The sequence below is a fragment of the Rhineura floridana genome, chromosome 1 (assembly GCF_030035675.1).
Source record: "Rhineura floridana isolate rRhiFlo1 chromosome 1, rRhiFlo1.hap2, whole genome shotgun sequence".
NCBI classification, from domain to species: Eukaryota; Metazoa; Chordata; class Lepidosauria; order Squamata; family Rhineuridae; genus Rhineura; species Rhineura floridana.
Window position 1 is genome coordinate 236,373,526 of NC_084480.1, and position 27,705 is coordinate 236,401,230.

General features: G+C 45.1%; 1 protein-coding gene across 1 annotated transcript in view; it reads right to left on the bottom strand.

Moving 5' to 3' along the window:
• The window catches only part of CEP192 (centrosomal protein 192), a 166,290-nt gene that overhangs the window by 38,570 nt on the left and 100,015 nt on the right, over nucleotides 1-27,705 (bottom strand). The window contains exons 33-36 of the mRNA XM_061594728.1: nucleotides 9,049-9,309; nucleotides 8,776-8,882; nucleotides 7,519-7,628; nucleotides 250-376 (exon numbers count right to left, since the gene is read on the bottom strand). Coding sequence (XP_061450712.1) covers nucleotides 250-376; nucleotides 7,519-7,628; nucleotides 8,776-8,882; nucleotides 9,049-9,309 — 605 coding nt within the window. The remainder of the gene's footprint in view (nucleotides 1-249; nucleotides 377-7,518; nucleotides 7,629-8,775; nucleotides 8,883-9,048; nucleotides 9,310-27,705) is intronic.

A 27,705-nucleotide genomic window follows, 5' to 3' on the forward strand; every position in this document is an offset into this window, starting at 1 on the left:
TTCCGACAGAACCTTTCCCTATGCATTACTCCACAGGAATCATTCCAACACTCACACCTATCAAGAAAGATTATACTGTTATGAATTCCAGTCACTGAAGTAGTCAAGCCAGATATCCTTACATTAGGCATCGTTTCAGATTTTTTATTCTTATCCTTAAGTCAATTGTTGGAGTATTCAAAGTTTACCATGCAGAGGAAATGCTTACTAGTATTTCAGAAATACTAAAAAAAAGGCAAATGAAATTACCTCTCTACTGAAGATGGCTTGATACTGAAAGCAGTATTAGTGAAGGCATTAACTGCAGAAACAATAATCCTTCGCATGTTTATGAAAAAATACTGGCTATCAAATGATTGTTGTGGAAGATCATATACTACAGAAGACATTTAAAAAATAAAAGAAAGCTGGATTAATGAACCAAACTACAGCATTCATTGAAGATGGCTGACTGATGACAGACTAATCAACTTGATTATTACTGTCTTCACATGTAGTACTTTTGCACTGTATCAACTTGGAATGTGTACTAAAATTATTTCACACCAAAGTTCAAGAGTAATGAGGATGCATGTTTGACCACTGATACATTATTTTTTTAGGTGGTGGGAGGAGTGGAGCACCTGAACAGACCACCTTCGATTTTCAAGCCATACCACAAGATAACTTTTAAAGAAGCCAACTTTTAAGCACATGAAAAGGCGTATAAAGTAACATTGGATGGGAGTATCAGTTATCATATTAAGACTTAGACCAATGAAGTTACTGTGGAAATAGTAATAATAATAATAAATTTAATTTCTGTGTCGCCTATCTGGCCAAAGGCCACTCTAGGCGACGTACAAAACAGTTAAAACACAATGAGATAAAATACAATAATACAATAAAAAACAGTATGAGAATAATACAGCAGCAACAATATTAAAACAGGGTAGGAGGCATTTCAGTCACAGTAATTAACCCTCCCTGGAGATCCCAAAGGCCTGTTGAAAGAGCCAGGTCTTTAAGGCTTTACGGAATACATTTAGGGAAGAGGCGTGCCGGAGATCTTGTGGGAGGGAGTTCCAGAGGGTGGGGGCCGCCACTGAGAATGCCCTCTCTCTTGTACCCGCCAATCTAGCTGTTTTTGTCGGCGGGATTGAGAGAAGGCCTTGAGTGGCTGATCTTGTCGGGCGGCATAATTGGTGGCATTGAAGGCGCTCCGTAAGATAAACTGGGCCGAGACCGTGTAGGGATTTAAAGGTTAATACCAACACCTTGAATTGGGCCCGGAAAACAACTGGAAGCCAGTGTAGATCGAACAACACTGGTGTGATGTGATCCCGGCGGCGACTATTCGTAAGTAGTCGAGCCGCCGCATTTTGTATAAGTTGTAATTTCCGGACCGTTTTCAAGGGTAACCCCACGTAGAGCGCATTACAGTAGTCCAAACGAGAGGTGACCAGGGCGTGTACTACCAGGGGGAGCTGATGAGCAGGAAGGTAGGGTTGCAGCCTTCGTATGAGGTGTAGTTGATACCAGGCTGCCCGGCTCACCGCCGAAATCTGAGCCTCCATGGACAGCCTGGAATCAAGTACAACCCCAAGGCTGCGGACGTGGTCCTTCAGGGGTAAACTCACCCCATTGAACTTCAATAGCCCTTAAAGGACAGCCTTCTGTGTATTACACACGTTTCTACAAATCTCCTTTAACAAATCAAAGGGGTCATGGGAGTTAGCAACACTAAAATTTTGATTATTATACAAGAATTGGAAAAGGGTGAAATTAGTATACATAAAGCAGAACTAAGTATTTGAAAAAGTGTGCTAAAATGTGATCATTGCTTCAGAAATGTTTCCTGTTTGAATGAGTCTTATTTAAAAGGTCAATATGTTTCATCTTTAGCTTGGCATGCATGCCATGTTGAATCAAGCAACTTTAGAGTTGTCCTCTAGTTTTGTACAATTTAAGGCCAATTATCTTCTCCCTTTGATTAACACTCTGAAAAACACTTTGAGTCAATGAGGCAACGATATATTGCAATTAACTTCAATTATGGTAATTACATTCTTGGTCCTTTTCAAATTCTTTAGAGGTTAAACGAGAAGATGGACTTAGTTCATCACTGCTCTCCCCAACAGACAAACTTCGAAGTAATTTCCATTGAATTCAAATAGGAATTACTTCCAAATATGTATGTTTAGGATCAAAGCTAATGATGAAAAGGCGACATAATGACAAGTTTTTTAAAAGTTCATTGGTGCCCTTATGAAAGGGCTAGGGGACATGTGGCTCTCTAGATATTGTTAGACTACAACTTCTGTCAGACCCTGTCAGCATGGCCAATGACAGGGATGAAGGGAGTTGTAGCCTATCTGAAGGACCGTATCTTCCCATATGAGCATGAGACCTGAAATCATTAGGGGAGGTCCTTCTCTTGGTCCCGCCACCCTCAAGGCATGTCTGGTGGGAACATGTGAAAGACCCTTCTTGGTGGTTGTCCCCAGGCCCTAAAACTCCCTTCTTAGGGAGGTTAGACTGGCTCTCCCCTAACTGTCCTTCTATTGGCAGATGAAGACTTTCCTGTTCTGACAGACTTTTGGGAACTGATTGCAAGGGCTATTAAACAGGGTGCTGTTTTTACTGATTTGTATTTTGTGCCTTTTTTAATCACTATGTTTTAATTTGTTTTAATGTTGTAGTTGGTTTAATTATACAACCATGAGAGTGGCTGTATACCACAGCCAGCATGGAATTTTCACATTCTGACATGTTAAATTGAAAATACCCCCCATGCTATTCTGCTGTTTCCCATACGCTCATTTCAAAACAAAATCTCACAAAATGTATAGTCTCGAACTCAAAAATGCTTGCTTATCAACCCTCTTAAGGTTTCATGGTGATACACAAAAGAGAGAGAATCTAGAGTTCAAAGTATAAAACGAGGAAAAAAATCTAGACCCCTGATAAACATTTTTCTTTCAGTAGTCTCATAACTTGTTGAAATTAATTAAAAATCAGCCATGTTCACAGAGTACCTGTGATTACAGGTACTGTTGCTGACCTTGCCCCATACGCTGACTTTCATCTTCTACAGTTTAAAAGTTAAAAAAATGCCTAGCTGATTTTTAGTTAATTTAATAAAATTAACATTGGAGTCTAAGATAGTGCAGGCATGCTCAGTAAGGACCAATTGTCAGTGTTCTAAAGCCAGACTCACAGCTGTTGGGCTTAGTTAATCAGGGGGCCACATCCACACCAGACATTTTTTCCACTTTAAACTGTCATGGCTTCTCCCAAAGAATCCTGGGAAGTATAGTTTGTGAAGGGTGCTGAGAGTTTTTAGGAGACTGCAATTCCCTGACAGAGCTCCAGTGGCCAGGTTTAACAGTCAGCCCCTCTTCTGGTGATTGTAGCTCTGTGAGGGGAATTGGGTGAATGGTAAGCATTTGATCAGGGGCAGTTAACCTGTGGATTGTATCAGGCCTCCACTGTCAATGCTCTAATGGAAAATTGCACTGCATCTATGGATCCATCTGCCATGAAGGCAACTGCTCTTGAAATCTTCAGGAGAGATTTATGAACCCAGGTAAGATCCTGCTGAGGATAATTAAATAACTCTTCTAGCCATCTCATGGAAGCACACATGAACACTGAAGCTGTGGCAGGTGCCCTTATCGAGAGAGCACCAGCATCGTGAACTCGCCTGAGTCCTAAAACCAACTTCTTCTCCAACCACATCCTTAAGCTGTGCACAGGCATCTTTGAGGTTCAATGAAGGATTCATCAAACCTTGCACTAGAGCACCAATGAGTGGGAGTTTCAGCTGGTCCATAAGAGATTGCTCCAAAAAGTAATATTTGTTTTTAAATTGTTTTTACACTTTTTAAAATTGTGTTTTTAAATTTTTGTGTGTGTTTTAAAATTTGTGTATTTGTTTTTAATGTTTTAATTGCTGTAAACCGCCCAGAGAGCTTTGGCTATGGGGCGGTATATAAATGTAATGTTGTTGGCAAACGGAACAGATTTTTTTATATTGTAGAGGCACATCAAATTCTGCCTTGATGACCTTTGGTAGCAGAGATGGGAGTCTAACCATTCTGGACTTAGGTTTGAGGTCGGGGTATGTAGCAGCCACCCTAGTGGAAGAGAAGTCCTGAGGGCTCCTCTGAAGTCCAAATATACAGCATCCATGACCTTACACAGTAAAGGTAAGTAATGAGGTTCCTGGAAAATCCTGTTGGAAGAAAATTCCTCTGTTTCAGACTCCCCACTCCACTCCACTCCTCTTCATCCAGCACAATTAAGTCTGACTCAACTTCCTGCATATGTTCAGCAGGGGACAGCCGATGAGCCCTGCCCCTAGAAACTGCATGGTGGTCTGGTGAGATATGGGTATGAACCCTCTGAACTTGCTGCATATCTTGAGCTGGCAGATTTTAGAGATCGAGAACTGACATTTGTCAAGGGACTAGGTGCATGGAGAGGCTGGAGAGTTGAAGCCAGATCCTTTGACAAGTCTACTAGCAAAATATCCTTCAGCTGTATTAAAATGTCAGAAGAACAGTGCAGCTGTATTGGGAGTGGCTGGGGAGGCTGATTGAACCCCCTCCCCCACAGCTTGGATCAACTGATTGGTTACAGGCAACTACATAGTTTGCCAAGAGGCTAGTTCCAAGGAAATCCTCTGGAGATGATCTAGCGGAAAAAACTGCTGCTAGCTCCCCCCCCCCCCACGATGTTCTCCTTCATCCCCTGAAAGCTGTTCCTGATCTCTTTTGGATTTGCTCAAAACAGATCCAGCAGCCCACAGATTTGTGGAGGTTCCTGCCAAAACCTATTATTTCCTTTCCCTTGCATTGCGGCCACCATCTTGGACTGATTGACTGTCCAGGGAGAATACCATAGGCCTGCTGCTCAGTTCCCCGCCATCTCTGAAGACTGATGAATTGAAGGATTGAAGTGCTGGCATGAAGGACACTGTTGTCCTGACTGGGACTTCTCCCCCTATGATTAGAGATGTTACCAAAACACCCTCTGGCCTGATGGATGAGGGGCTGGCGCTAGCTGCCTGGCTTCCCATCTTGGCTACTAAAGAGACTTGTGAGGCAGAAAAGATTGGTAGTAGCAGCAATGGCCAGCCCTTCTTAATCGGTGTGGCTGATTTTTCTTTCAGTTTCCCTATGGCCCATCTTGTGGTGTGCCAGAAGTGTGATTTTGTGGCTTAAAGTTTGAGAGTGATTGTAATTCCCACAGCCCTTCTAGTGGCTTAGTGGTAACATGGTTGCGGCTTGGAGCTTGCTTCAGGGCTTTCTGACTTGTCAGACAGAGAGCTGCCAGCTCTGAGGGAAGAGCAGGCAATAAGGAAAGAAACACTGTGGTGATGAAGGAAATACTGAAGCGGATGAGGAATAAATTTACTGAGGCTCCAGGGAAGACAAAATGGCAGGTTCAAAAATAAAGATGTAAAAAATAAAGATGACTGTATCGTCTGGTTATATTTAAGGATAGTTAATTTTTCTCTGACTATTGTGATAAGCAGCAATTAAGTTAGGAATATCTCATAAATTTGTGATCTTCAAAGGAAAATTTAGTATAAATATTCCTGCATTTTAGCATCAATTCAGTCTTCCGTGAGAGGGCTCATGCCATGCTTGCTTGCCCAGATAGCCTTGAAGACTCAGGTAATTAAAGGGTAATACTCAGCTTGCTGGATTGTCACCTTGTAGAGGTGAGTGGGCTTGCATGTTCCAATGAACCCTGCGAGTGATGCCGTTGAGAGTCATGTACTCAAAGCAGGGTCATCCATGGAGGTAAGGTCAAGGGAGAGGAACCAGACAAAGAACGATCCAAGAAAGTCCTCAACGGCAGAACAGGCGGAGGATAACACTATGTACGTTACAACGGCTGTGAAGGCGGATGAAGGCTGCAGCAGATAAAAGACTTCCAATCGTCGTGGTATCCTATGCCATTGGATCAAAGCCTTTTTCTGTCAAGATTGTGTGTTGATCGTCATGCACCGATCTCCCCACATAAAACAAATTCACACACAGGCATCTTCCAAGCAAAGACCTTATCTTGAAAGACAATCTTACTCGGCCACGAGTGATCGCCAATGAATGAATGACTCAGCTCTGCATCAATCTATAATATCTATGTTTATTATTAGTACTGTATATTATCTTAACCACATTTATTTGCTATTCTATAATGCTTGATTAAGTTTTATAAAGTAAAAGAAATGTGGTTTACTGAGCTTATCTGTTTGAAAACTCATTTCCCAAACCCTACATTTTCTGTGTGCCGATACTGGAAGAGGGGGGCTAATTCTTTTTCTCTTTTTGATGCGGCATCTGTTTCAGGGAAAGGTAAGGGGCAGCTTAAGTGCCAGACTCGTGGCCTGCTACACAGACACCATTTAGACTTTTAATCTGAACAGAGCACTCTGTCACACCACCACTCACCATATGATCAGAGGCACATATTACCAAATTCTTCCAAGCTACACAGGAAGTGGATTGGACTGTGAAAGACCAATCCAAATTGTGTTTGTATTTTGACAAATTTGTAGGGCAGTACAGTATCTCAGAGAGGAGGCCTGGTCTCCTGCTCCCTAGGAGCATTCACTATAGCTGCCCAATTTCCCTGCATTTTAAAGTCTGATAGAAATATCTGTTGGCTATAGGTACATTCTTAAACTGCAAGGATTTTTTTGCCTATTAGTGAATTACATTTTAATTAACTTTTGTATGTTTTATTTATATATATTTAACTGTATTTGTTTTAATTTTTGTAAGCTGCCTTGAGTCCGAGTTCTGGGAAAAGGCGGGATATAACAACAACACCACCAAAGGTTCCTCATCCCTACTTTAGGAATTTTATCAAACAGTTTTGGAAACAAGCCTAGCAGGAGTTATATTCAGTCCAGGTGGCATGAATGTTGTGACTTTCAGAAAAGGAATAAAAAATTATGGCTGGAATTCAATCAAGATTAAGCAAGTGCTGCTGCCAAAGCCAACTGAAAAGGGAATCCTATATAGCATTGGCTGAATCATGGTTAAAGATGGGAGGAGAGATTTGCTCTAGACCAGGTAGAGTTTGTGGCATAGTTGATCCCTTAACCAGTAGTTGATGGTGTGCTGGCTGCCACTGCTCACCTAACCTTCAGTTGTTTGCATTGTTGCTGCTTAACACAAGATAGAGGGGGAGGAGGATGTGAGGTCAGTCTGGCACACTGCTGGAGCCAGTCTGGTGCTCCTGATGATGGGTTTGTATTGCACCAATCTCCCCTTCTCAGTAAAGAGCAGTAGCAATGTTACTGACAGGTCAGGTGAAGCACACCACCCTGCTTCTACTATCCACCATGTTAAAAACAACACAGCTACAATAGCACTAGCCTTATGATAACTAGATTGCTTAGAAAATCATAGGAACAGTCGAAGTGGTGCTGAAAGCTAAACTGGAAATACATCTTAAGCATGTACACAGAAATTAAATGTAATAAAAATATGTAGATATTCTCAGGATGACCAAGCTTACCTTCAGTCACCAGCTCTTCCCCGGGGAATTCTTCATCAAACTTTATGTTTATCACAGGATTATTAGCAGGAAGTATTGTTTGCATTTGCTCTGGATTTTGCTGTATAGCTCTGAGTAGAAAATTGTGGGGTTTAGGATCCCATTAACGTTATGTTTTTGATAGCTAAAATACTCAGTATAGGGTTCAATCGAATTACCTCACATAAAAAGCATTTCTGCATTGAATCCCAGGGTACTTACACATCCTATCAGCTTATTTCCAATATTCAAAAACATAAGAATTTATCAGGCCTAAAACGATCATTTGACATCACAACAGTCGTCCATCCACAAATGCAATCACATGTTTCCTTCTGGGAAATGTCTGCCCCAGATGTCCAGCTAACAGACGACACAACTCCACACATTCTCCTCCTCCATCCGCATACAGAGAACTTGCCTTACACTGGTCTGTGGAGAATCCAACCATTTCCGAGTTGTCTTCACGTACTTGAAGACATAGGGGAGGGGAGAAGCAGCATTGGCAATGTCCATGTATACAGTGGCTTGCTACTAATGCCAGCCAAAGTTTGTGGACTCATGAATAGCATTCAGCACTTCATCAACCCAAGTTAGGCCAGATAACAGGAACTACCTTTGGTCATGTTGCAGTGAAGGGGGAAAAACCTGTGCACTGCTGTTACACGTTCATATAAGATTGTGAGAAGTTAGCAACTTGTTATGAAGTGTTTGACTATGCCGTCCGAGAGGAGAGAGTATGCCAAAAGGAAAGGCATTCTAAAACCCTCAAGTGCTAGCCTGCCATAGGCAAAAAATGAAGCTGAGTACTGAAAGATAATATTGCAGCATTTTCTACTCTTCCCCAAATCTTTTGCATACAGTATATTTTACAATGAGGGATCTTAAGATCTCAAAAAATGGAACTGTTTTAAGCTTCTGTACTATAGCATACAGTCGATATAAAAGTTGATCAAATGATTCGCACACACTCATGTCTTCAATGAATAGAGTACTCAAGCTTGAGTTTCCAAAGAGTAGAACTGGCTCCTGTTTTGAGACCAGCAGCTATTAATCATTTTAAACACAGACAGGTTAGCTGTATTATTTAATAACCACTAATACACAACAGCCAATATTAAAATAATCTTATCTTATTTCAGTAACCATTCTAATTAGGTAACCATTTGTTTCTTATTCTTAAGGAAAACAGATAGTAATGAGGAAAACTATGTTATTTCTATAAAAAAAAAGCCTTACCTGCGATACTGCTGTCTTAAAATTTCATCTCCATAGATGAAACAAATTGTAGACAACACTGATGAATTACTTTGTTCTTCAGTGGAATTGCACGTTACTGTAATTTTCTGAGGGGAAACAGTCATTTTGGGGTACATTAACTTGTGTCACTATGTTTGAATTATATGTAAGGTAAACACAGAGCAGATTTTATGGCACATTTTAAAAAAATAAATTGACACCTTGCACATAAGTATGTCATATGAAAAACATCTATCAAGGGTTTCACATTACCTGCTGTGAACTTTCCTGAAGGACAAACATTGCTGGAGAAACCCTCATCACATTTGGATCCGTAAGAATTCTTTCACTTAAGTTCTTAAAACACAATGCTTTCACATATGCAGCCCGGCACCCTGTATTTTGTACAGAAAAAGAAGCCTGGCTTGTTTTACCAGGTGATAACTCATACAGTCCCACTATGTATCTATTACAGTGTTTTTTAATATCTTCTAATCTCAGATTGCTTTTTCCTCCATATCCATACAACGGTATCTGAAAGGAGAAAGAAAAATACATTTAGCAATACAGGAATTGAAAGAACCAATTTCTCCATTCCCAAATTGAATATTCAAAACAAGCAGAGGTTCCTAAAATATTTTAAAACCTTCACCACCTCCCAGTTGTTTCTAAGTACAATGGTTTTTTCTCTACTGCCACCAAGACCCCCTGCAATTTGGTGGCAGATTTTTAAAAAACAGATTCTCCCTCTCCTCAAATCATTTGTTTTGTCCCAGTTGTATTCTGTCTTAATCTGCGGACCCAGCAGGCCCGGCACCATCCACAGTGCTGGTTCCTTGTTCTATATTGCCTCTTGGTAGTGGAGTGCAATAGGCAAGCCCATCCTGTAGTACTTGTGCAACATCAAATTGCTTTCAATGTTCCATGTTGGCTTTGAACTCTAGGCAAAGCAGTGGCCGGGATGTTTGATCAAAGCTGTAACCAGAAAAATGTAGATTGAAACAAGTTGGCTGTCAAGAGCAAATGTTTCATGGTGCCCTGAAGTGGTGTTTCACAAAGGCTTTCTTCACCTTCCCCACTCGGAAAGGTGAGGAAAGCAAGCTCCACTGGGAGCTGCTACCACAAAGGCAATGGGGTCGACATCTCCCATTTTCCACAAATCAATCTGATGAGCAGGAGAAAGGGATGATATTGATCCCCATTGTTGCATTGGTTCAGGAAGAGAGATTTCAGCCTTTCATCTTCCTACTCATCTGTCTCCCATGATTATTGATCTAATAAGCGAGGGAAGCGACGATGAGGGGAAAGCCTTCTCCATGCTGTGTGTGTGCGTGCAACTGTGTATCTGTGTGAGGGACAGAGTGTGAAGGAACCATTTTACTCACCAGAAAGGTGCTTCTCTGGCGGCACCAGGACACTGCCAAATGGGATATCATCTTCCTCTCCTGTTGCCTGAGGCAGGAAAGAGTTAACACTCCAAAGGACTCTTACCTCAGTCCCTCCCACAGAGTGTTCGTTCGCTGTCTGGCCAAGCTTGAAAGTATTATGCTTATAACAGAGCAAAAACACTTATAATAGAAAGACTGAAGATAACATTGAATTCACAGTAACCAACATGAAACATGAAACATAAACTTGTAAACTACTAGGTCAGTTCCCTGACCCTTCAACCTCCACCCGTTTTTCTTGCATTGTCGTCATAGTACATCCCAGGGTAGGCCTTGGCAGTGTCCTGGTTCCATCTCCACTGGGCACCAGACACCCCCAAGTGGGATGTTCCAAAGCTGACCTTTTGTGTGGGTGTATACATGATGTGGCAGCACCTGCTGAAGAACTAACCTCCCGAAGGCTGCTTTTACAGATGCATACTTGTCTATCTTGTAGTGTTGGGTAAAAGTATTCGGGTTTGCCCATGTGGCTAACTGATAAAACTCTTTTGAGGTGCATTTGCTGAATATGCTGCAGTAGCAGCTGCTGCTCTTGTTGAATGCACTGCGATACCCAATGGCAGTGGCAGGTGTATAGTACTGTATGCTAAAGCAATACTTCCTTTAATCCATCTTGCCAAAGTGCAAGATGAAACTTTCTTATCCAATGTAGTTGGATGGTACGAAACGAATAATGAATCTGTTTGTCTTATCAATCTTGTCCTATTAATGTAGACTTTTAATGCTCTCCGCACATCTAAGGAATGCTAAGCAAGCTTCAGAGCATGCGCTGGTGATGGGCAGAAGGTTGACAAAGCTAATTCCTACCGATGGTGAAAAGCTGTATTTACTTTTGGAACAAAAGCAGGATCTGTTGGAAGTATGACTCTGTCCTTGCGGAAAATGCAGAGATGTTTTGTTGTTGCCGACAGTGCTCCCAGTTCAGATATTCGTCTAGCTGATGTTATAGTTGTCATGGACCACCGCCCCCACAAGGCACAGGGACCATGCTTCAGACCCAATTCTCACCCTTAGGGCAATTGTTCTGGAACCCAAACACCAAATTCCCCTTGCCAAGGCTGTGCAAACCAACCCTGCAAGGTAGAAAGTAGGCTGCCACCACCCCTTCATTGGTTCAACTCAGAGCTAGAGGAACTCTGAGCCCAGAAAATAGGTAAACCAAGGTCCTATAAGACAAGAGCCAAACTTACACTCCTTGTCAAGAAACCTCTGGTAAAACCCCACAAATTAGAATTAGGCTTAACTCCTTTTTCCTTTGGTAGTTGCGTAGCTGACAGGTCAAGGTGCTGAATTCAGAACCACCCTTACCCTCAATGAACACACCAGGTTAAACAGAAGTAGCTTTATTCAAAATATAAGTGCACATTAAAATATAGCAGCAAAACAATTCCTCAAAACCACATACCCAATCAGGGGTTCAGGTATACAGAAGAGAGTTCACACACAACAAGAAAATAATAACCTAACTAACCTATCTACTTACTTATGAGGTAGTTGGTTGTAATCTCACCTCTCCTCAGAGAGAATAGCATCAGATACAAAGCAATGGAACCCTACTTAGGTAGCCACCAGCAAGATGGATACCCATAGGCATCATCCAGGGAAACCTTCCTGAGGGAACAAAGGCTATGGGTCTCAAGCCCTATACTTAAGGAAAAGAAACCCAACGGTCCAGGATTAATTAACCAATCAGGAGCTTACTGATGTAATCCCTTCTCGATGCTTCTTCACTTTTTCGCGCCTTGCAGGCCCCCCTCCCAACGGTGTTCTCAACCTTCACAGGCCTGCATGGCCCTGAGTACCAGGCTCTTACTGATTAGCACAGATAACCAGGTGCTTCTATTCAGGCCTCCCTAACTGCCTTCAGCTGGAAAACAAAACTTAACATTTTTGCCTTTCCAGAGGCCTGTTTTCTAACAAGATGTAACTCCCAGAGTTCTTTGCACTGAGCCATGATATTACATATGATTTTAACATTTCATAAAAATATACAAGTTCATGACAATAGCTACTACGAATAACACCTTGTAAGACATTATTTGTAGAGTGGAGGTTTTCAGTGGTTCAAAAGGCCATTGTGGAGAGCCGACAACACTTTGTGCAGATCCCGCATTGGAAAACGATGCTGAACAGGTGCCGATATCAAAGACACCCCTCTTAAGAGCTGTTTCAGATATGGATGAGCATCCAGTGACTCAGAGGAAAACTTGGAAAGAACTGATACCAGTGCTGATGCTTGTCTTCATAAAGAGTTGGGCTTCAAACCCTGCTTCAAAACATTGTGTGTAAAAAGGATAGCAGCTCAGCAAGTCCCGTCTTCTGCACTCTCACATGGTTGTTGCACCATCATAAAAATGCAGCCCAGGTATACTGGCATTTTCTTATTATGGAAGGTCTTTGAGATGCCAATATAGTGGTAACTACCTCCGGTGGCAACCCTGGTCTCAGCAGCTTTCTCTGCTCAACTTCCACACGGTTAAGCCCAGCCACAGTAGATCAGGATGTCACTGAGGCTCCTGTAACAGTATATCTGGATGAAGAGGCAGAGGCCACAGCAGCTCCACAGCTAAGTTGATCAGTTATGAGAACCACTACCTTCTCGGCCAATCTGATACGACTAGAATAACATTTGCCCTCTCTAGCCTCACTTTCTTCAGTACTCGAGCCAGCAAAGGAAATGGTGAAAACAAGTAAAATATTCCTGCTGGCCATGGAGAATTCAATGTGTCTACACCTTCTGCCACCAATGATGGGTACGAAGTGTAGTATCTTCATAGTTGATGATTGACATTTGATACAAAAAGATCCACATCCATTCTTCCAAACTGTCTGCAAACCTGCTTGAATACTTCCTTGTGAAGTTGCCACTCTCCCAGCATCACATCCTGTCTGCTTAGCCAATCTGCTTGGATGCTGTCCACCCCACAGATGTACTCTGCTGTCAGGGAATGTAAGAATCTGTGCGCCCAGACCAATAGCTGTGATGCCTCTAGATGGAGAACCTGTGATTTTGGTCCTCCTTGATGACTGATGAACGACTTCACAAAATTGTTGTCTGTCTTCATCATCACTTGCTTGATGGCAAAAAAGTAGAATGTTGCAGTGCCAGTTGCACAGCCCTTAACTCCAGTAAGTTGATGCTTTGCATTGCTTCCTGAGGTGACCATGCTCCTTGTACAAGCTCCCCCCTGCAATGAGCGCCCCAACCTCGTAGCCTTGCACCTGTTGTAACCCCCTTCCATGGTGGGTCCTTCAGAGGCACACCTCTGCATAAGTTGCAGTCCTATGTCCACCACCCTAGAGCTACCCACAACTGGCCTATTAGTAGAATCTGGTAGTGTTTGGAATGTGTTTTGTTGGGTAACAGTGCCCACTGCAGAGGCTGGGGGTGAAATTTGGCCCATGATGTAATTTGGACAGCAGATACTAACATGCCTACAATTTTGCTAAGGTCATGAGATCATTTGTGGTCTTCCCCAGCAGTGGTTGTACAGCCAACATTATTTTTCCCACCCTTTCCTCCGAAAGAGATATTGTCTCCTGTTCTGTATCTATCATTGCCCCCAGATGCTGCAGATGTTGCACTGGGATCAGATGGCTCTTCACAGTGTTTACCAAAAACTCATGACCCTTGCGAGCTGTTAGGGTGACATCAATGTCCTGATACGCTGAATGCACTGACTGTGACCAAATCAAAATGTCATCTAAGTATGGGAACAGAAGCACACTCTCCTGATGTAGATGAGCCACAAGGGTCACCATTATCTTCGTGAAAATCCCTGGGGCTGGCACCAACCCCAAAGACATTGCCCTGTACTGGTAATGTTGGCTGCCATAAGCAAAGATACTTGTGGTATTGTGGATGAATTGGCACATGGAGATAAGACTCAGTCAGATCTATGGAGGCTAAAACGTCTTGCAGTTGTAGTGCTTCCCTTATGGAAACCAAAATCTCCACACAAAATTTCCAGTACCTCATGAATCAGTTCAGGAATTTTAGGTTCTATACTGCCCTCCAAGCACCCCTTTTCCTTGGCAGATTATAAACACCACAGAATTTCTATTCCTGTTGAACTGGTTCTATAGCCGCCATCTGCAGCAAGTGATCTATTGCCTCCTAAACTAGTCTGCACTTCTCCAGATCCAAAGAAATTAGTGATGGAACAAATCTGCTTGGAGGTGAGGCCTGAAATTTTATTTGATACCCGTGACACACTGCATCCTTGACCCAACAGTCGGATGCTGTTGCCTCCCGCCACTGAGTAAAACTTTGCAGCCTGCCTCCCATTTGAGTTTGAAATAAGTCAGAACTGCCTTTGTTGCCTTCCAACGCTGCTGGTGGTAGCTGAACTTGAAACTCATGCTCCTGTTTGCTGCTGGTTACGCAACTGGAATATAGATCAACCCCAGGTCTGCCTATTGGAATGGTCATCTCACCTCCATCCGCCAAATCTGGATGGATGGTAAATCTGGTGGCCACGAAAGGAACGCTGGTCATCTCTTCTTTGGTTTGTTACTGGCACTGCCTTCTTCTTTCCCTTTGCTTCCACTAAAATATCCTTCAAACCACACGGTAAGTAGCATCTGCCTCCCAATGGCGAAGCCACAAAATGTGTCTAGCCACCAGTTCAGCTGCCATGGCTGTGGCTGCGAATTGTGTAGCATCCACAATAAATGCCTCTGCTTGTGAATGCTTCAGAATGGTTTTCCTGAGTCTCTCTGGATCCTGATCTGGATTGTCCAAAACATTGTCTAACCATAGTAGTGCTGCCCTTGCAAACGCAGATGCTGCACATGAACCACATATTATCAATGATATAGCCTCATGTACTTTCTTTAGTGTCATATCAAACTTAGTTCTGTGAGATCCTCCAAAGGAGCATCCTATCCCTTGACCGGAAATTTCTGGAAACCAAAGCAGAAATTGAAGCATCAATTGCTGGAGTTCTCAGCTGGTCCACAAACTCTGGTTCTAGAAGATACAACTTATTAGCACATCACACTGATTTTTTAGACTAAATTGGTGAATCCCATTCTGATTTCAATAATTTCTTGAGAAGTGATGGCACTTTGACGACATTGTAGTTAGGCTTTGATTCTGTAAGTACTGTGGCTCCCCTCGATGTAGAAGGTGCCTGTTCAGTAGCTGAGTCCTTTAAATCTAATGTTTTATTTATTTATTTATTTGTTTCATTTTTAAACCGCCCATAGCGAGTAGCTCTCTGGGCGGTGTACAAAAGATTAAAATACAGAAATACAAAATAGCACAATAAATAAACAGCAAACAAAAAGATTTAAAATTGTAACATTAAACGCATTAAAATGCCTGGGAGCATAGCCAGGTCTTAACCTGGCGCCGAAAAGATAGAAGCGTCGGCGCCAGGCGTACTTCTTCGGGGAGGCTGTTCCACAGTTCGGGGGCCACTACAGAAAAGGCCCTAGATCGAGTAACTGTCCTCCGGGCTTCCTGATGGGTTGGTACCCGGAGGAGGGCCTTAGATGCTGAGCGAAGTGACCGGGTCGGTTCATAGCGGGAGAGGTGTTCCACAAGATACTGCGGTCCCACGCCGTGTATGTTGCCATTGCCTTGCTTAGTAAAGGCATGTAGTGAGCATTATGGAAACATCTAGGAAGGCTGCTCATCCACCTGTGAACCATCACTCCATTTCTCTGTATCCTCCTCCAGAGCAAGAACTGAAACATACACAAACTGTTGCACATCAGTGGTTTGTCTGTCAGACCTGTGTGCCATCAGCCTCCGTGCTCTACTTCTGAAACCATCATACGGGTCTGGTGAGTCATTTGCATCTGTTCTCTGTAGACCCTGTTGCTCATTAATGGCATTATCTGCCTGATTCAAATAAGCACTGCGCTTCAATATATTCAAAAGTAATTGACGATTCACTGTTGCAGGGCGTGGTTGTGAAACTTGCTGTACTTGTGCAGGAGCTACTTGAAAAGACTGACAAAATGCAGCCAGCTCTGCAAAAATGTCCTCCTTCAGAGCTTTTCTAATATGATTTAATGCAGCAGGACTTAAATGAAAAGGTTCCACCTGCTGAAATTCCCGATTGGGACAGGATGCGGCAACAGAGACCACATGCTGAATCTTTATGCTATTGCTGCTGTTCATATGTCTATGCTGAATCTGTATGCTGTTGCTGCTGGTTTTGACCACAGGTGGCAGCATTACACAAAGGCACAGTATGTAAACTGCTCTGTGAAAATTCAGGCTGCTGTGTATTAAACCCAGTGAATTCTTCCTCTGAATCTGAACAGAAAAGGACCACTGGATCTGGAGCCTTTTCCTCCTCAAGAGAGCATTTCATCATTTGTTGCCACCCGCTGCTGGCTTTGCTCTCCCACATAAACTGCTCTTTTGCGCTCTAATAATGTTGTTGGTAAAAAAGCAATCTTATTTTTCTCCTTAGTTTGGGTTTCCTTCCTGTCTGCTCTGCTACCGCATCGCTTGCAGGGTTTGTAACGCTTTTATGGATGTTACTGGCCTCTCTCTGTGCAAGAGTTAACATGCACTGTCTGTGAGGCTGTTTTCTGTTGCCCAAAATGGCAGCCACCTCTGTGTGTGCTGCCGCAGCTTGTCTTTTTAACCAGCATTTTGTTCTTTAAGTAGGCTTCAGGCACTACTGCGTCAACCACTCTTGTCACTTTCTGTACTGATTTTAATTTTTTAGAGTGCTCAGATGAACCTTTAGCATAATCCTTAGGCATTTCACCATTAGCGGGGTTTTGTTTTTGTTTTATAAAACGGAATTAATTTTAACACCTCCGCTAATTATCAATGTAATATAGGGAATCAAATTTTTAGGGCAATTAATTTAACAATAAAGTTAACTGAACAATGGACACAACGGACACTTAACAGTCACTCAGACAAGGACACAAATTCATTAGGAAATATCTGTGAATGACATTAAAGAGCAAGCTACTCAGAAAGACATTCATACACAGAAGATATAAAACAGTAGAGAAAGCTTTGTGGTTTTAAATAAGGATATAAGCCAGCCAGACTGTAGACCAAGGCAAAAATAGAAGTACTGCTCAAGGGAGGCAGGAAAACAAACTAACACTCTGTGGGAGGGGCTGAGGTGACAGTCCTTTGAAGTGTAAACTCTTTCCTGCCTCAAGGAATAGGAAGATGATAACCCACTTGGGGGTGTCCTGGTGCCCGGGAGAGAGCGAGAGTGTGTGTGTGTGTGAGAGAGAGAGTGAGTGAGACGGAGACACACAGACAGACAATGAATGTTGGTGGTCATACCCACTTTTGCTTTGGCCACACCCACCGACATACAGGCTTTAGAGGGTTAACCAATAGCAAATGTAGCCAATAGCACATGTAACAAAAAAAAGGTTAGCCAGCCCTGCATTACATCTCAAATCCAATATGATAACTGGTTCAAAAGTAAATGGAATCTATGATCAAAATTCCTAATTATGCAAAAATCTATACAGAGAGTATTGAAAGCATATATCAGGGAATAGAAAACTTAACAGTCACTCAGACATGTACACAATTCAACTGGAAAAAACTGTAAACAACATTCAATCACAAACCACTTAGAAAGGAATTCAGACACAACAAATCAAAAACAATAGGGAAAGATTTGGGATTCTAAATGAGGATATAAGCCAGCAAGACTGAAGATCAAGGCAAAAACTATACTGCTCAAGTCAGACAGGAAAAAGAACTGAAACTCCATGGGACGGGCTAAGGTGAAAGCCCTTTGGAGTGTTAACTCTCTCCTGCCTCAAGCAACAGGAGAGGAAGACAACACCCATTTGAGGATGTCCTGGTACCCACTGGAAAACAGAAATATTTCAGTTGACAAATAGAAATCCTGAATGTATCTTGAGACTTCCGAAGTAACAAAATATAATTCTAGATAATAGCTCTAGATATCCTAGATTGTGCTAGGTATCTTAATTATTAAAATGGACCATTGGTCTCACCTGAAAGGTGATTTTCATATGAGGACGGCCATCACTGCGGGTTAGCTCCACCTATCGTGCGAAGGCAAGAATGTTTATGAAGTCAAGACTAGGGGCGTCAAGCCCCTTCCACTCTCCAGTTCATTCGCAGCGAGTCTATAGAGAAAAATCTAAAAATACAAGAACAGGGCCAACAGGCCTGCCAGCAGGAAAATAACATGCATAATAACATGACTCTAACATAGCGATATAACAGAACTAGTAGTCTTGACTTCACTAGTAACTTTAAATACAATAGCGTAACAGTAATATATAACATCTTAGTAAAATATCAATACATCCTCCAACTGGGAGGGTCGTGATGGCTGTCCTCATATGAAAATCACCTTTCAGGTGAGACCAATGGTCCATTTTCCATATGAGGCCGGCCATCACTGTGGGATGTACCAAAGCAGCCCATAAGAGGGAGGGACCACCCACATCCTAATCATCATTAAGAACCTGTTGCAACACTCGTCTGCCAAAAGAGGCATCGGCAAAGGCATAACGATCTATTTTATAATGCCTTATAAACGAGTGTGGAGTAGACCAAACAGCAGCTCTGCAAATATCAGCAACAAGAGCGTTGGTAGCAAAGGCAGCCGTAGTGGCCGCTGACCTAGTTGAATGAGCTGTTATCCTAGGTGGAACTGGGAGTTGAAGGGACTCATATGCTAAGGTAATACATGCCCTTAACCAGCGAGATAAAGTAGAATTGGCTACTTTACGCCCCATAGACCTTGGATGAAAGGATACAAACAGAGACTCCATTCGTCAAATCTCTTGGGTCCTAGACAGGTAGGTCTTGAGAGCCCTCCGAACATCCAACGAATGCCAAGCCTTCTCTAGAGGATGAGCAGGGTTCGGGCAAAATGAAGGGAGTACAATGTCCTGATTGCAATGGAAAACTGAATTGACCTTAGGACGGAAGGAAGGATCAGTTTTCAGCACAACAGAGTCCTTGTGCAAGATACAAAGATGGCGGGCAGAAGACAATGCGCCCAGTTCCGAAACTCGTCTCGCAGAAGTGATCGTGATCAGGAACAGGACCTTGAATAACAACAAATGTAAAGGCACAGTCCTGAGGGGCTCAAACGGAAGGCGTTGTAAAGCTTGGAGAACCTTGGACAGACTCCATGAGGGAAAACGGTGAACTACGGCCGGTGAACGTAAAGCAGTGCCTCTGAGGAAACGTTTAATGAACGGATGCGAGGAAATAGGGGCACCAGTGGAGGACACTGAGAGAATGGACGACAGAGTGGACGCATGTCGACGTAGAGTGTTGGGTCGAAGTCCCATCATAAAGCCGCTATGGAGATATTGTAGCACCTGATGCATAGTGGCCTGGGATGGATCGCAGTGGTGAGACTGGCACCACCTGGAGAAAGCCACCTAAGTATGTTGATAAATACGGGTGGTAGATGGTCGTCTCAAGGCTAAGATAATATCAATAACAGCATCAGACAGGCCCGCTGACCTCAAATGTCCCCGTTCAAACGCCACGCTGTTAGATTGAGCCAAGTGGGGTCCTGATGCCATACTGGACCCTGGAATAGAAGATCTGGCCTGACTGGAAGTGTCCAGGGATCCATCACCGACATTGCAAGAAGATCCGAGAACCACGGTCGGCGTGGCCAATATGGTGCTATCAGAACCAACTGCGCCTTCTGCAGTGTTTTGGCTAACAGCAGTATGGGAGGAAAGGCGTACAAAAGACCGTCTGGCCACGGTATGGACAGAGCATCCACTGCTTCCGCTGCTGTGTCTAGGTATCTGGCAAAGTACCTGGGAAGGTGGTAATTGCGACTGGATGCAAACAGGTCGATCGAGAAGACGCCGAACCGACGCTGGAGACGCTGGAATATGGTCGGATGAAGTTTCCATTCTCCTGGAATGATCTGTTGTCTGCTGAGCCAGTCCGCTGTCACATTCCAAATCCCTCTGAGATGCTCTGCTTTCAGGGATTGTAGATGTTGTTCTGCCCAGACGAAGATGAGGGAAGCTAGGTCCTGCAGAGGACGGGACCTGGTGCCCCCTGTCTGTTCAAATGTGATTTTACACACGTGTTGTCCGTTCGAATGAGGACATGGTCCAAAGGGAACAGAGACTGAAAATGAATTAGAGCTAAGTGGACCACCTTGAGCTCCAGCCAATTGATGTTCTGAGTCTGCTCTGCTGTGGACCAAACTCCCTGAACGTACTGGGAGTTGCAGTGTGCTCCCCAGCCGATGAGACTGGCATCCGTGGTGACAACAGTCCTGCGAGGTTCTCTGAATGGAGTGCCTCTGGAAAGATGTTGGACCCTCGTCCACCAGCGGAATGAAAGGTGCAGTGTGGGGCTCAGAGGAACTGTGCGATGATTGGAGTTGGCAATGTCTTGTTGAAAAGGCAACAAAGCCCACTGAAGGTGGCGAGAGTGGGCTCAAGCCCATGGCACAATATGGATGGTAGAGATGAACATTCCGAGTGCCCTGGCTAGAAGCATGACGTCTGCGGTTGTTTGTTGCATCAAAGACCTCGCGATGTTTGTGATGGCAGTTATGTGATCTGGAGATAGAAACACCATCACCTGCAGGGTGTCCAACATTGCCCCTAGATGTAGTAGGCATTGGGTCGGTTGAAGATGGCTTTTGTCGAAGTTGACAAGCCAGCCGTAGGCCTGCAAAACATTGAGGGTGAACGTTAAATGACGATGAGCCAGCTCCTCAGAGCTTGCCCGTATTAAAATATCGTCCAGATATGGGTAGAGATGGACCCCTTGAATCCGGAGGTAAGCCACTAAGGTGAGAAGCACTTTTGTAAATACTTGCGGAGCAGAGGAGAGGCCGAACGGCATCGCTCTATATTGAAAATGCTGGGGGCCAAAGGCAAACCGAAGGAACTTTTTGTGGGCTATGCAAATGGGGACACGGAGATACGCTTCCTTTAGGTCGATAGAGACCAGGAAGTCTCCTTCTTGCAGGCTTTCAGTAATGGAGTGGAGGGATTCCATTTTGAATCTGCGGTATGTTACAAAACGGTTGAGAAACTTGAGGTCCAGTACCGCCCTCCATGACAAATCTCGTTTGGGCACAGCAAATAGGAGGGAGTATACCCCTTCCGACCTCTCTGTTGTAGGAACTGGCTCTATCGCCGCTATGTCCAAGAGGTGATGTATAACTGTCTGCATGATGCTGTGCCTGGCCGGCGCCCTGGGGCAAGGGGACAGATGGAATTTGTCTGGTGGAGTTGCCCAAAACTCTATTGCATAGCCAGAACAGAAAAGGTCCCTGATCCAGGCGACCTTAGTCAGACGCAGCCACTGGTCTCCAAACATAAGTAGTCTGCCACCAACCGGAAGTGCGTTAATACTGTTTGCGCTGGCGAGACCCTCCCCTATATGAGGACGATGAAGTGCCTCTGCGCCCTTGGTACTGTCGGGAGGATGAGCTGGGCTCCTGGGGGGTTGTCAGAAGAGGATTCAAATGGCTGGCAGAGGGAGGAGGGAGGAACTTACCCTCTGTGGAGCGAAGCTGAAACAGAGGACATGCCAGAGATAGGGTCGCCTAGCAACAGGGAGCCTGAGAGCCTTGAAGTTTTAGAATCCCCCCCAGACATTCCCAGGCCCTCCCTTCTCCGCAGCTCAGAGCAAGAGGGAGGGCTGATCACAGCAGAAAGGCGGGGAGATGGTTTACCCTCAGCCCCTCCTTTATCACCCATAGGGGAATCGGACACTTCAGAAGAGGAGGAGGTGATGCCTCCCCCCTCACCACGCACACGCAGACGGTTGAAAAGACAGGAGAGAAAGGGGGGAAGGCGGGCAGTACCTGAGGGGGAGTTAAGGAGGAGCGAAAGGTTGCGCGCCCGTTTAGCCCCTTCTTAAAGAACAGGTGGGAAGCAGCCCCTTGCTCTGTCAACTTTCTCCCAATGTCGCAGGACCTGTATCCCTGTATTGCTTCATGAGAAAGCGCACTCTTTGTTTGGACATTACTCTAATAAAACACGAATTAACTACAACCTCTGGTCTGGTTCCTGAGTCGCATCCTGGGCCTGACAGCTTGACAGAGCCACCTCAATCACCCTCAACGCTCTCTTCACTTGACTGAGACAAGATGTCAAAGGGAGCAGCGGGGGGGACGAACCCCACTTCTGAGACGGAAGAAGTGAAACTCTTGAGGACTAAGGTAGCTGAATTGCAGACGGATGTCCAAGCCCTGCTAGCAGCAGTCAAGGCGCTGAAGACGGATAATCAAACCTTGAAGGCCACGATAGACCAGATGCAAACAGCCCCTCCAGCTGCCGCAGTAAAGGTTCCCATTGGATTGCCCCCAAAATACGTGGGACAAAGTGATCAGTTGGCAACTTTCGTGGCTCAATGTGAGTTATATCTGGATGTCAGGCACATGGAGTTTCCAGACGATGGGGCTAAAGTGGCCTTCGTTATTAGCCTCCTGGAGGGAGAAGCTGCAAAATGGGTGACTCCGTATCTCGTGAGAAAAGATACTGTCTTCAGAAGGTACAGAGGATTTATACAGGAGATGACCGAGATGTTCCAAGACCCGCAAAGAGCTGAAACAGTAGCGTGGCAACTAGGCGCTCTGAAGCAAGCTAAAGGGACTGTTTCCGAGTACACTAACGCTTTTAAAATTCTGTCCCAGGAAACTGGTTACAATGACGCCGCCCTGATGTTTATGTACCGGAGTGGATTAAATGCTGAAATCCTGGATGAGTTGGCCAGGACCTCCCCCCCCGCTGACCTACCAGGGCTCATCCGGCTATGCCTACAGATAGATCACCGGATGGAAGGAAGGCGCCTGGAAAGGAAGCAGGAGGTCCCGAGATACTCAGCCTCGGCATCTTGCAGCAAGACCCTTCCCTCTGCAGGAATGGCAGGTAATGCAGCTGAGGGACAGGGAGGGGCTAGGCCAAGACTGTCGGAAGAAGAAAAGGAAAGACGCTGCCGAGAACGTTTATGCTTTTATTGTTCAAAGCCGGGCCACGTGGCCAGAGACTGTGGACTAAAAGGGGGGAAAGCTGAGCCGTCGGGAAACTAGAACACCCAGTCCACGTGCAGGCCGGTGGACTGGGGGCAGCGTTGTATAAAGGCCCCCCAACAATCCAACCTCCCTCAAAGGGGGTGTTGGTCTTGCCTATTTGGATTACAACTTCCAGAGGAGTGGTGTTTAATTCCACTGCCTTAATTGACAGTGGAGCCTCCACAAATTTTATTGATGTAAAGTTAGTCAAGCGTCATGGAATTTCCCGGTGGAAACTGAACGTTCCCCTAGCTGTGGAGACTATCGATGGGAGACCCCTGAAGTCAGGAGGGGTGACACAAGCCACGGAGGAAGTGAAACTTCAAATCCCCGGGCACGAAGAGTTCATTTCGCTATACGTGTCAGATCTCTCAAACTTTGAGGTGATTCTGGGAATGCCCTGGCTAGCAAAGCATGAACCCGCAATAAGTTGGAAGGAGGCGGTGGTGTGGTTCACCTCACAGTATTGCCAGGAGAACTGTCAACCTGAAGGAATCAAGAACACCTTAGCGGGGGCAGTGCAAGAGATCGAGCAAGTGACCCTGCCGCCAAAGTATGAAGAATTCAAAGATGTGTTTGATGAAAAGGAGGCAGAGACTTTACCCCCCCACCGCCCTTACGACTGTGCGATTGATCTAGTGCCAGGAGCCAGCATTCCATCAGGGAGAATCTACTCTCTCACAGAGATTGAGAGGGAGGCCCTGAAGGAATTCCTGGATAAAAACCTGAGACGAGGATTCATACACCCCTCACAATCCCCTGCTGGAGCGCCACTATTGTTTGTGAAAAAGAAGGGGGGGAACTCAGACCCTGTAACGACTATCGCGCATTGAATCAGATCACCATCCCCAACAGCTACCCGCTGCCCCTGATCTCAGAGTTGTTGGACCGACTGCGCTCTGCAAAAATCTTCACGAAGTTGGATTTGAGAGGAGCGTACAATCTGATCAGGATGAAGCAGGGAGATGAATGGAAAACAGGGTTCTTGACCGCTTACGGACAGTATGAATACCTGGTCATGCCATTCGGACTTTGTGGAAGTCCAGGAATTTTTCAAAAATTCATGAACGACGTGTTTAGAGACTTGTTGGACACATACGTAATCTGTTACTTAGATGATATCCTGGTGTTCTCAAAGAACCAGGAAGACCACGACCAGCATGTGAAGACGGTGTTGCAGAGACTGAGAGAAAATCACCTGTATGCTAAATTAGAGAAATGTGGATTTGACCTCAAGTCTCTAGACTTCCTTGGATATCAAATCTCAGCGGAAGGCGTGGAGATGGACCCAGGGAAAGTAAGCTGTATATTGGACTGGGGCCAACCTGTCACCAAAAAGGATGTACAACGGTTTTTGGGGTTTGCCAATTATTACAGAAAGTTCATTCCAGGGTTTTCCAAATTGACAGCTCCTCTGACTGACTGTTTAAGGGGAAAGAAGAAGTTTCAATGGACAGAGAATGCCACCCAGGCCTTTGAGGAGCTGAAGAGAAGGTTCGCTTCCGAGCCCATTCTGCACTTTGCTGACCCGACCCGCCCTTTCATCGTGGAAGCAGATGCTTCAGATTTTGCTATCGGGGAGGTCCTTCTGCAATTAGACCGAGAAGGAAAGGAGCTGCACCCCTGTGCGTACTTCTCTAGGAAGTTAAAGCCTGCAGAGAAGAATTACACAGTTTGGGAGAAGGAGCTGCTGGCCATCAAGGACTCTTTTGAAAACCGGAGACAATACCTAGAGGGGGCCCCTCATCAGATCGAAGTGCGCTCCGACCACAAGAACCTGGAAAGCCTCCAAACTGCCAGAAAGCTGATCCAGAGACAAATAAGATGGTCCCAGTTCTTCACCAGGTTTAACTTCAAGAAAACTTACCAAGCCCAAGCCAAAAACCAGGGAGCTGATGCCTTATCCAGACAGCCACAGTACAAAGAAAGTGAATCCGAGGACCAGCCTCAGTACGTGATCCCGCCAGATAAATTAATGTTGGGATCATGCCAGTCTTCGTGGGAAGAGGAACTCAAAAAGGCACAACAAGAAGATGCAGACGTACTAAAATATGGGCAGGAGACGGGACAAAGTCAAGACTCAGAAGTAACCTTTCACTGGAGGAATGGACTGTTATGGTTCAAAACAGCCAGATATGTGCCAGAAGGAGAATTAAGGCTCAGAATCCTACACCAGTGCCATGATTCCATCACAGCGGGACACTTTGGGATTTACAAGACCATTCAGAACATGGCCAAAGACTTCTGGTGGCCTAAAATGCGTAGGGATATTGAAAGCTATGTAAAGTCCTGTTCTGTCTGTCTGCGGACAAAAACACAAACAGGAAAACCAGCAGGACTGTTACAACCGCTACCTGTCCCACATGAACCCTGGAAGGATCTCTCCATGGATTTTATAACTGATCTACCCAAATCCCAAGGAATGACAGCCGTTTTAGTCGTGGTAGATCTACTCACCAAAATGGCGCATTTCCTCCCTTGTGCAGGGGCCTTAGAGGCTAAGGAAACGGCCAAGTTATTCATCAAAGAAGTCTACCGACTGCATGGGTTGCCAAACAGTGTAGTCTCAGACCGAGGAACTCAGTTCACAGACAAATTTTGGAGAGCAATGTGGAAACAGTTGCAGACGGTATTAAAACTCTCCTCCGCCTATCACCCCCAGACAGATGGGCAAACGGAATGCTTGAACGCCGTTTTGGAAAGATATTTAAGAAGTTATGTGTCCTATCAACAGACTGACTGCGTATCATATTTGCATTTTGCAGAGTTCGCCTACAACAATTCTCTGCACTCCAGCACTCAACAAACCCCATTCTTCGCGAATTATGGATTCCATCCTAAAGTCTTTCCAAGCAGCTCAGAAGGAATGCTGGTACCGGCAGCTGAGGACTTCCTAAAAGAATTGCAAGTGGTGCAACAAACACTGAAACAGCAGTTAAACGAAGCCAAAACAGAGTACAAGCGAGTTGCTGACCTGCACAGGAAGGAGGGCCCCCCCCTTCAACCAGGAGACCAGGTATGGCTGTCCACCCGTTTCCTCCAGATGCCGGGCAAATGTAGAAAATTACAAGACAAAAGGGTGGGTCCTTTTGAAATAGAAACTCAAATCAATCCCGTGGCGTACCGGCTGAAGCTACCTGACACGTTTAAAATACATCCTGTGTTTCATCGATCCCTCTTGACGAAAGCTGCCCCTCCCAGTGAGCTGCGGCCGGAGGAGCCTCCTCGGTCCCCACTCCTGATAAATGAGCAGCTTGAGTTTGAAGTTGAGGAAATCTTGGATTCCAGGATCAGACGCCACAAGCTGCAGTATTTGATTCACTGGAAGGGCTATGGAGTGGCTGACAGATCATGGGAAAATGCAGATGATGTGCATGCTCCAGAGTTAGTAAAACTTTTCCATCAACGTTTTCCTCACCGCCCCAAGCCAGACAGGGGGAGGGGGGCACAGCTTGAGAAGGGGGATGGTGTCGGGAGGATGAGCTGGGCTCCTGGGGGGTTGTCAGAAGAGGATTCAAATGGCTGGCAGAGGGAGGAGGGAGGAACTTACCCTCTGTGGAGCGAAGCCGAAACAGAGGACATGCCAGAGATAGGGTCGCCTAGCAACGGGGAGCCTGAGAGCCTTCAAGTTTTAGAATCCCCCCCAGACATTCCCAGGCCCTCCCTTCTCCGCAGCTCAGAGCAAGAGGGAGGGCTGATCACAGCAGAAAGGCGGAGAGATGGTTTACCCTCAGCCCCTCCTTTATCACCCATAGGGGAATCGGAAACTTCAGAAGAGGAGGAGGTGATGCCTCCCCCCTCACCACGCACACGCAGACGGTTGAAAAGACAGGAGAGAAGGGGGAAAGGCGGGCAGTACCTGAGGGGGAGTTAAGGAGGAGCGAAAGGTTGCGCGCCCGTTTAGCCCCTTCTTAAAGAACAGGCGGGAAGCAGCCCCTTGCTCTGTCAACTTTCTCCCAATGTCGCAGGACCTGTATCCCTGTATTGCTTCATGAGAAAGCGCAGTCTTTGTTGGACATTACTCTAATAAAACACGAATTAACTACAACCTCTGGTCTGGTTCCTGAGTCGCATCCTGGGCCTGACAGGTACTGACCTCTGCCCTGGAAACGTCGGTTCCAGGTTTCCCTGAAGGAATTGGAGTCATAGGATCGGAAGTCGTGGCCTCGTCCTCCTGGCCGCGTTCCTCGAAAGGGCTGGTTAGTGCGGAAGGGGGGAAATCGCCTGAAAGGCCTATGATTGATGTTCTTGACAGTGGCCAAAACCGGTTTGTGAGAGTCTTTGGCATCATCCAGCACTGCCTTTAGAGCTTCCTTGCCGAAGAGCAAAGATCCCGCGTAAGAAGCTCTAGAAAGATTCACTCTGGCTGTAGAGTCAGCTTGCCAGTGGCGAAGCCAGAGGGTCCGTCGAGCGACTATCTGAGCCGTCATGGCTTGTGCCCCTAGTTGAGTGGCATCTAAGGTGGCATCAGCCACAAACGC